The sequence below is a fragment of the Triticum dicoccoides genome, chromosome 5A (assembly GCF_002162155.2).
Source record: "Triticum dicoccoides isolate Atlit2015 ecotype Zavitan chromosome 5A, WEW_v2.0, whole genome shotgun sequence".
Lineage (NCBI taxonomy): Eukaryota > Viridiplantae > Streptophyta > Magnoliopsida > Poales > Poaceae > Triticum > Triticum dicoccoides.
Window position 1 is genome coordinate 606,883,201 of NC_041388.1, and position 10,332 is coordinate 606,893,532.

The 10,332-nt window shown below is 45.8% G+C and overlaps 1 protein-coding gene across 1 annotated transcript; it reads right to left on the bottom strand.

The window, feature by feature from the left end:
• Positions 1-4,684: 4,684 nt before the first annotated feature.
• On the bottom strand, positions 4,685-10,275 carry LOC119303342 (succinate dehydrogenase [ubiquinone] flavoprotein subunit, mitochondrial-like). The gene is made up of 16 exons (XM_037580462.1): positions 10,192-10,275; positions 9,657-9,809; positions 8,237-8,324; positions 7,971-8,117; positions 7,738-7,878; positions 7,190-7,275; positions 7,015-7,107; positions 6,871-6,934; positions 6,576-6,719; positions 6,286-6,473; positions 6,016-6,190; positions 5,747-5,917; positions 5,519-5,588; positions 5,311-5,431; positions 5,183-5,220; positions 4,685-5,096 (listed from the first exon to the last, which is right to left on the bottom strand). Exons 1-16 carry the CDS (start codon positions 10,273-10,275, stop codon positions 4,994-4,996), a joined length of 1,866 nt encoding a protein of 621 aa, XP_037436359.1. The 3' UTR covers positions 4,685-4,993.
• Between the last annotated feature and the right edge of the window lie 57 nt (positions 10,276-10,332).

The window sequence follows — 10,332 nt, forward strand, 5'->3', positions numbered from 1 at the left end:
GGGAGGGGGGAGGGGGCGCGGCGCCGGGGTCCATTGGGGGTGGATCGGGGAGGAGCGGGGTTAGCGCAGTGAGTGAATGAATTGACTTTTTTTTTTCTGGGGGTGTGGGTGGGTGGAGGGGCGTTGGTTGGAGTGAGAGTGAGCGGCGGCGCGGGGCAGGCCTCCCCCGTCTTCGGGCTAAGTTTAGGGCCTTCCGTGACGGGCTAGGTCAGGTACGTCACGTCACCCTCTCCTGCCACGTGCAAGGCCTGTGAGCCAGTTTGTTAGAGTGACGACTTTTTTTTCTCTCTCTCTCTCTTTCTTTTCGCGTGTGTGTGTGGCGGATCACCACAGCGAGCTGACTTTTTTTTCCTCTTCTGAAAAAGGACAAGGAATGGCGTGCAGGACGTCCCGATGCTTCCCTGCTGCATCCATCACGGACCCCTCCTCCTGCTGCATCACGGAACTTGGGCGACGTCCGTTTTGTTCTGTTTTTGTCCCTTTGAGTAGGGATTTAGGGTTGTGTCCGGGCCTGTCCTGGGATAATGTGGTCTTGCGTCCAGCGCGCGGTCGCATCTTTTTGCCCCATCCTGTCCGTCAGGGCCAAGAAATGCCCAAATTTGCATTAAAACTATTTTCAAACCTAAATATTTGTCTGAAAATTAAAATAGTTTTACAACCCAATTAAAATTGTCTTTAATAAAATAGTTTTACAACCAAATCGAAATTGTCTTGACTGAACATAAAATGGAGAAATACATCTATTGGTTGTCAATGTGATCCCACACGTGCTCGACCAAGTCATTTTGAAGATTCACATGAGTGTGCCAATCACGCATCTCACGGTGGAATTGGGCAAACTGTTCAAATGTGGCCGGGTCTTGGTGCAGGGGCTCAATATTTTCACCTTGGTAATCAAATCCTTGGTCGAAGATACTCTCATCCCGCTCGTCCTCGACGATCATGTTGTGCATGATCACACAAGCAGTCATCACCTCCCAAAGCTTTCCTTCATCCCATGACAGTGCAGGGTTTCGAACGATACCCCACCGGGATTGAAGCACACCAAAAGCACGTTCCACATCCTTTCTAACACTCTCTTGCATTTGGGCAAATCTCTTTCTCTTCTCACCTTGGGGTTTCGAGATTGTCTTCACAAAAGTTGACCACTGAGGATATATACCATCTGCTAGATAGTATCCCTTGTTGTAATGGTGGCCGTTGATCTCAAAGTTGACAGGTGGGGAGTGGCCTTCTGCAAGCCTCGCGAAGACTGGAGAACGCTGCAGCACGTTGATATCATTGTGAGAACCTGCCATGCCGAAGAAAGAATGCCATATCCAAAAATCTTGTGATGCCACCGCTTCTAATATGACAGTGCACCCGTTAACATGCCCCTTGTACTGGCCCTGCCAAGCAAATGGACAGTTCTTCCACTCCCAGTGCATACAATCTATGCTGCCAAGCATACCTGGAAATCCTCTAGTTGCGTTGGTCGCCAACAATCTCTCTGTATCAGCGGCAGTTGGCTGCCTCAAGTACTCTGGCCCAAAGACCTCGATCACAGCCTGGCAAAACTTGTACATTGACATCAGACATGTTGTCTCACTCATACTGACCCCCTGTACCGAGGAAGCTGCCGTTGAATATGGTCGTGAACGACCAGTGCAGCCACCACAAGATCGTCATCATCCAACGATGAATCGTCCGATGAACAAAGGAAGTGATGGAAGAAAAACTCGTCTCCACTGTCCATACCTTTGTTGGCAAAAGGTCGAACACCTTGCGGTCGTGGTGGCGAAGAGGCCGCGATGATCACCTCGACGCAGCAGGGTGGTTGCCGGCCGGCTACAGGCCGCTCTGGAGCTCTCGTCGAAATCTGCCTCGGCCGCCGTGGTATGTCGCCGGCAGTCGTGTCCGACTCTGCCACCGGCAAGGACGGCCACGGCCAAACCTCCTCCGATCGACGACCAAAACTACGGCGGAAGCGCGGGCGTGGTGGCGGCCATGTCGAGATGTGGTTTGGTATGGACGGCGGGGGGGCTGCGCGGTGAGGAGGCGGCCGGAGAATAGCGGCGGCGCCGGCGGGGGGGGGAGAGAGGGTGAAGCGTTGGGAGCGGAGTGTTGGAAATATGCCCTAGAGGCAATAATAAAAGCATTATTATTATATTTCCTTGTTCATGATGATTGTCTTTATTCATGCTATAATTGTGTTATCCGGAAATCGTAATACATGTGTGAATAATAGACACCAACATGTCCCTAGTAAGCCTCTAGTTGACTAGCTCGTTGATCAACAAATAGTCATGGTTTCCTGACTATGGACATTGGATGTCATTGATAACGAGATCACATCATTAGGAGAATGATGTGATGGACAAGACCCAATCCTAAACATAGCACAAGATCGTATAGTTCGTTTGCTAGAGTTTTTCCAATGTCAAGTATCCTTTCCTTAGACCATGAGATCGTGTAACTCCCGGATGCCGTAGGAGTGCTTTGGGTGTACCAAACGTCACAACGTAACTGGGTGACTATAAAGGTATACTACGGGTATCTCCGAAAGTGTCTGTTGGATTGACACGGATCAAGACTGGGATTTGTCACTCCGTATGACGGAGAGGTATCACTGGACCCACTCGGTAATGCATCATCATTATGAGCTCAAAGCGACCAAGTGTCTGGTCACGGGATCATGCATTATGGTACGAGTAAAGTGATTTGCCGGTAAATGAGATTGAACGAGGTATTGGGATACCGACGATCGAATCTCGGGCAAGTAACATACCGATTGACAAAGAGAATTGTATACGGGGTTGCTTGAATCCTCGACATCGTGGTTCATCTGATGAGATCATCGAGGAGCATGTGGGAGTTGACATGGGTATCCAGATCCTGCTGTTGGTTATTGACCGGAGAGCCGTCTCGGTCATGTTTACATGTCTCCCGAACCCGTAGGGTCTACACACTTAAGGTTCGGTGACGCTAGGGTTGTAGGGATATGTATATGCAGTAACCCGAATGTTGTTCGGAGTCCCGAATGAGATTCCGGATATCACGAGGAGTTCCGGAATGGTCCGGAGGTAAAGAATTATATATAGGAAGTGCTATTTCGGCCATCGGGACAAGTTTCGGGGTCACCGGTATTGTACCGGGACCATCGGAAGGGTCCCGGGGGTCCACCAGGTGGGGCCACCTATCCCGGAGGGCCCCATGGGCTGAAGTGGGGAGGGGAACCAGCCCTTAGTGGGCTGGTGTGCCCTCCAAGGCCCACCCCTTGCGCCTAGGGTTGAAACACTAGGGGGGGGGGCTCCCCACTTGCCTTGGGGGGCACTCCACCCCCTTGGCCGCCGCCCTCCTAGGAGATTGGATCTCCTAGGGCCGGCGCCCCCTAGGCCCCCTATATATAGTGGGGGGGAGGGAGGACATCTCACCCACGCCTTTGGTGCCTCCCTCTCCCTCTCCAACACCTCCTCCTTCTCCATAGAGCTTGGCGAAGCCCTACCGGAGTACTGCAGCTCCATCACCACCACGCCGTCGTGCTGCTGCTGGAGCCATCTTCCTCAACCTCTCCTTCCCCCTTGCTGGATCAAGAAGAAGGAGACGTTACACTGACCGTACGTGTGTTGAACGCGGAGGTGCCGTCCGTTCGGCGCTAAGATCTCCGGTGATTTGGATCACGTCGAGTACGACTTCCTCATCACCGTTCTTTGAATGCTTCCGCGCGTGATCTACAAAGGTATGTAGATGCAATCCAATCACTCATTGCTAGATGAACTCATAGATGGATCTTGGTGAAACCGTAGGAAAATTTTTATTTTCTGCAACGTTCCCCAACACGGAGGGACTGCTAGTGTCCCCGACAGGCGGGCCAGGGGAGGACAAGCGCGCGCGTCCCGCCCGTCCGCGTGGTGTCCGTTTCACCCCAAAACCGGCGCAAGTTTGGGCCGGGAATGGGTCGAAGCGGACAAAAGTCCGTTTGCTCCCGCGCGCTGGGCCGCCTTTTTTGTCCCTTTTACCCCAAACGGACAGGGCCGGACAGGATAGGGTCGCGCGGTGGAGTTGGCCTAACCAAACCCTAGGAAAATTCGTAGAGGTCCTAGTACTTATTGTAAAAAGGGAAAAAACATTTGAAGCATATTTTTGTTCACTTATTCCCAGCTACTCTTTTGAAACTAAATACTGTTGAGCATCAAGCACTTGTATGGCTTGGAATCAGAATGGTCACGGCCCTTTCATGGCTGGATGGAAATTTCTTATCCGTAAGGCCGGGTACTTTACAAATGTGTATTTGGCTTCATACTACAGACTGGATTTCATCGTTGAAGGTTGGAACAGATGGATTTTTTTTTATTGCTAGTTTTGAGAAGCAAGATATCTACTCGCTCAGCTACACAAGTTCCTCATTCCAAGTTTAGATGCTTTTCGTGGAAAAGTCGAACTGTTGCAACCAGTTGCTTTTACATCTAATATTCTCATTCCACAATGCAATGTGTGCCGCTCGCATAAAGTTGAACGAATCTTCAGCAATGCACCAACAATCGGAAGTTGGAAGAAGATAGATCCAGCTCCAAATCACGTTACCAGCAACTGTAATAACTGGATTAACATGAAGCCCTGATAAAAGTTGCGAATTACAAAAGTTGCATTTGGTGTGTCTAGGACGGAAAAAAAAAAGCAGTTTAAAGCTCAAGAGAAGCCACAATAAACAAAAGAACCATTGTGTTCACAGCTCACACCAAAGGTTATTTACAGATTCAAACACCTTCAAAACTTGGTATGCGTCTTTATTCCTACCAACCAAAGGGTGATACAGGACCGAAATAGAATCATCAGAAGCTTGCAACAAGTTTACACTGGTCAGGGAAAGTATATCGGCGATTCCCGATTATATTACAGTTCTGAAGCTTTGAGAGAATGGAGGGTCCCTGCAAATTTATTTCTACTCGGAAGACACCGCGCTGTGAGCTATACCCCTTATCAAACAACCGAAACGTTGACAGCCTTGCCAGGATTAGTAAACACGTGCCTTCGGCGGGAAAGTCTCGACTTCGTCATCCAAGGTGTTCATGTGAACTGGCCTGTATTCTAGTCTAACCTTTTCATCCTCCCAGTACCTACATGAAAGATATTGTCAGATTCTTGATATGTGAAATTGCAAAGTATTTCTTTACGGAGAGAGTACTAAAGAGAAGACACTAACCCTAGCGAGTGCTTCATCCACTTGTCGTCATCTCTTGTCTGCGATGAAAGAGAGGAAATATATTGTTACAAAAAAGAAACCTGTGGTGCACACACAAGAGAGCACAAGTGATCAGAAGAGCAGCATACCTTGAAATCTTCGCGAGCATGAGCTCCTCTGCTCTCTTGGCGAGCCTCAGCTGAATGCATGGTTATGCATGCGTTTATTAGAAGATTTTCTAATTCTATGGTCTCTATCAAGTCCGAATTCCTGCAGAAACAAATGACAATTATTATGCCCAATTAGCAGAAATATTGAAAATAAGCTGAAGATAACACCATTTAATGAGACTCTTACCATATGAGACTTCTGTCACTGAGCTTGACATCATGGAAACTTTTCTGTGCTTCACTAATCAGCTCGCAACCTGATAAGTTCAAAGACCAGAGAAAAGCCATCAGTATACAACCTTTCATATACTTTAGTGCTGGAGTCTACTGTATCTATCTAACATGTTCACCACCTACTGCTAGATGGCCTCAAGATAACTTACAGTGAAGAACAAGACAAATGATGTATGCATACCTTCTGTTAGAGTTTCCTGTGTGCGGAAAACTGCAGCATTATTTTGCATAATACGTTGCATATTGAGGCGGATCTTCGAAGTAGGCAGTGATCCATTTGCATTTCTCAGCTTGTCCAACCAAGCGATGGTCTTCTCCCCTGCGTCTTTTTCAAGAGGTTTCTGTGTCTCTCCTATAATAAATATGGTGCACCATGGAGCGAGAATAAGCTAAGAGCCTAAGAGTAGTAAAACAACTAACAAAATACTAGTCAACAAGACATGAACTTGCCTGGCTTGGAAATCTCAGCAACCCTGTTTGCGCAAGCCCTCCCAAAGACAACAATGTCAAGAAGTGAATTTGCACCAAGACGGTTTGCACCATGAACAGATGCACAAGCTGCCTCCCCAGCAGCCATCAGACCAGGAATAATTGTGTCTGGGTTATCACCCTTGATATCCACCACCTAATGTGCAAAACAGCAGGACATTGGTTACAACATAGGCATATAATTATAAGAGAGTTCCATAATAGCAGCCATACTGCATATTCAAAGCATACCTGCCCATGATAATTTGTCGGGATACCACCCATATTATAATGCACAGTCGGCAAAACAGGAATAGGCTCTTTGGTGACATCAACACCAGCAAAAATAGCAGCAGTCTCAGATATACCAGGAAGCCTTTCCTTTAGAACTTCTGGAGGAAGATGGTTAAGGTGCAGGTAGAGATGGTCCTTCATTGGTCCTGAGGTTAAAAGATAGAAACAGCAAGTGATGTCAGAACAACCAACAACACCAGATCACCGCCTAAAGCATAATTGCATAAAACAAGAGAACTGAAACATACCTACACCACGTCCTTCTCTAATTTCCATAGTCATAGATCTTGAAACAACATCACGAGATGCAAGATCTTTGGCGGTAGGGGCATATCGTTCCATGAACCTCTCACCTTCGCTGTTCCTAAGAATACCACCTTCGCCCCGGGAACCTGAAAATTGAATGATGGCATAGTAATGTGAGAAAATTTGGTTGATTGCTTGATATTTCAATACTGACTGTAGAAATGTGCCATGCAAAAGCTAGAGTTAATACACATGTGACTACAGTAGGATTAAAAAAAAGTTTTAGTTATGTAAAACCTTCAGTTATAAGGCATCCAGCACCGTAAATGCCTGTAGGATGGAACTGCACAAACTCAAGATCCTGCAAATTCAACAGATAGATATAACCATATCATCTTGAGAAGTAGCTAAATCAGTTAGATTTAGTTCAGAAAGACTGACCTGAAGGGGTAACCCAGCACGTGCAACCATAGCATTGCCATCACCAGTACATGTGTGAGCTGAAGTAGCAGAGAAGTAAGCTCTGCCATAACCCTGTTGAGGTATAAAACAAGGCAGGGATAAGACAGGCAGTAAACAGAAAATGACAGTTAGAAGTTAAGACAGAGATTCTTACTCCAGTTGCTAAAATAGTATTTGTTGAACGGAAACGATGAAGGGTACCATCCTCCATGTTTAGTGCAATTATCCCCTGACAGGTGCCTGGAAAATAAGTATACATTAATCAGCAGTGGCCTAAACATGCGGTGCAGAAAGCAAGCACTATTTATAGACCTAATTATATCCACTGAAAGGGCTGATTAGCCAGTAGGTTTTAACTATCATGTAACAGATCTTGTCAACATTATAACAAGATCGGATACACAAGACAATCTTAGCGGCACTAAAAAGACAACGCATTAATGACCTGATGCCTGTAGAAAATATCTACAGCAACTGAACAAGCAAAGCAATTAAAAACCAAGGAAAAATAAGATCCAACAAATATCTGCATCAAGTCCAATAGAAAGCAAAGAAAGTTAATGCTAAAGGCAACAATCAAAGACTATTTTTCTTCAGTATGTCTACATCAAAATTACTACCACATAAAAGTAGGCAAATCTAGCAGAGGGATACATATCCTGGGTCTTGGATGGTACCAGAACACGACAAACAAATACGTACCTTCTTTGTCCATGATAAGGTCCAGCGCAAAATATTCAACAAAAAACTGAGTATTGTGCTTCATCGCTTGACCATAAAGTGTGTGTAGCATAGCATGCCCTGTTCTGTCAGCAGCACATGCGCATCGATAGGCCTGACCACCTGAAGATTAATTAGACACAGAAAAAAAAGATAAGAAAATATGTGACAGCTGCCTGTTTGCAACCTCATATTGATGATGGAAGGCAAATTACCTTTTCCAAAATCTAAGCTTTGGCCCCCAAAAGCACGTTGATAAATTTTTCCATCTTCGGTTCTGGAAAATGGTAATCCATAGTTCTCAAGCTCTATAACAGCCTTTGGTGCTTCTCTACACATATACTGGATAGCATCTTGGTCACCTGGAGATGAATAAGAATATCATGTCAAAGCTTCAAAGTCCAGGGGTCAAACAAAAAATATGCTACATTGTTGAAACATTGTCATGCATTTCTTAAACTGTTTCTCCCTGTAAACTTACCGAGCCAATCACTTCCTTTGACTGTATCATACATATGCCACCTCCAGTCATCTTCACTCATGTTTCCAAGAGCAGCGTTTATACCTCCCTGCACTCATAGGTGTTAATAGCAAAGAACAAAAACACATAGAGCATACCCAGAAGGCAACAGTGCAGAACAGTAAATCATCATCTAGACACATACAGCAAAGCCATGAATCTTTTAGCACTCCTACAAGACTAATACAAATTTGCCCGCATCCTTCAGTGAGTTCATATATTGATCCCTTGGTAGTGCGAATGATAGAAAAATCAAAAGTACAGACTATAGATAACTTTAATTAGCAATATTATGAAAAATGGATAGACAAAATAAACTAAATTACTGGAAAGAAAATATAAGAATGCACAAAGTTTTACAGATGATCATCCAATTAACAAACTTCATGTGACATCAGTCTTAAGTTAAACTAGAAGGTTAATAATCATGCAAATACCACAGTTGTCCCAAGTCCAACATCCCAAACTTCTGAATATACTTTAATACAAGTAAATTGCAGAGAGATTCATGACTTCAGTCTAGCAGGAAAGGTCAGTAAGAAAAAACATGGAATTCCCAAACAGGATATATTTCCAAAACAGAGAATAACAACCTCAAAGTGGTACAAATAAAATTGTGCACAATTCAAGTCTTCAACCAAATTCAGATTTTAATTGATCAAACTTGTGTCAAATATCGTATCGAGGTTTATCTACTAGGCATGCAAGTGTTGTTTCCAATTGATTCCAATTCCGTAACACACTTGCTTGTGTGAGAAATTCTGAATGTAAAGGTGATGCCTCCATGGAAGTAGCATATAGACTGATGCAACTTATAGTTCAAGGTCGAGCTAACTTTTCTTCTAAGCATGCTGCTACAGCTACACCACCTAAAAATCTGTGCAATGCAAATACAGTATTTCATAGTACAAAACTACGAATAGAACTCCTAGTGGGCCAATGGATACTTCATAATCCATCACAATTGACCCGTGTACTGGTCTTGAAAGTACAATGACCTTTGCAGCCAAAATAAAAGCCCCACAAAAGAAAGATAGATGCTCCTCTCGATTTATTTGTCCTGTCATGTGTACCATCTAACTCGATTGGTAATAAAAATTGAGTGTACCATAAAAGAGCAACGTATGTACAGCACCATAACATTCACTCAAAATACAGACCAATAAGCCCATGCACAACACGCAATCAATATTTTCTGTTTTGCAAATTTATTCGCATGGTAAATCTAGTGGCAGCATCAGCAAATCTAACTGAGGCTCCATGGAAGCTAAGCAGGCAACCTGATAAACAAAATCTTCTAGTTTGCACCTTGCATCACACACAGAATACAGCAGAAGTCTGATAAAAAAAACAGGTAATAGAAAAGCAGGCTGTCAATTACCTGTGCTGCCACAGTATGCGACCGCGTGGGGAAGAGCTTGGTGATGCAGGCAGTGTTGAACCCATGCTCCGAGAGCCCAATCGCGGCCCTGAGCCCCGCGCCTCCAGCTCCAACCACGACCGCATCATAGGTGTGATCCACCACCGTGTAGGACTGCAATTACAGACACCATACGCTCCAATCAGAACGAGGCGCGTTAAAATTTCCATCGCAATCTCATCACACAAAATCGAAAAGAGCAAATCAAGCAGCGTCTGATCTGGGCGCGCGTGCTGCGATTCGACGACCAACGGGCATCACGCTAAATCCTACTCTAGTCGTCGAGCTGAACCAGGCTATCGCCAAAACTATCCCCAGATATTATAACCATTTTTATATAAATAAAACCGCACTTCAAACACGACGAGGGGGGCATCGCCATCACCGCGACCTCGGATCAAGGCATTACGTCACCAGAAGAGCGAAGGAAGAAAAAAAAAGCGGGCGAGGCCTTAGATGCGACGAATCGGGGCGACGGGAGGAGGCGAGGGGATACCGAGGTGGTGGAGAAGCGCCTGGACGCGGCGGCGGCGGCGGCCTTGGCCTCCCGGAGGCCCCGCGACACGCGGCTGCGCCACATCTCGCAGATCGGGGCGGCCCCTCGCGCGCGCGCGTGTAGGGTTCGGCTGTGGAGCGC

Coding starts and splice junctions, on each gene's coding strand:
- LOC119303342 (XM_037580462.1), bottom strand. CDS start 10,275: ATGTGGCGCAGCCGCGTGTCGCGGGGCCTCCGGGAGGCCAAGGCCGCC. Junction 8,118..8,236: donor CAAAGGAAGTGATTGGCTCG/GTAAGTTTACAG, acceptor ATTCATCTCCAG/GTGACCAAGATGCTATCCAG. Junction 7,108..7,189: donor ATACTATTTTAGCAACTGGA/GTAAGAATCTCT, acceptor ATACCTCAACAG/GGTTATGGCAGAGCTTACTT.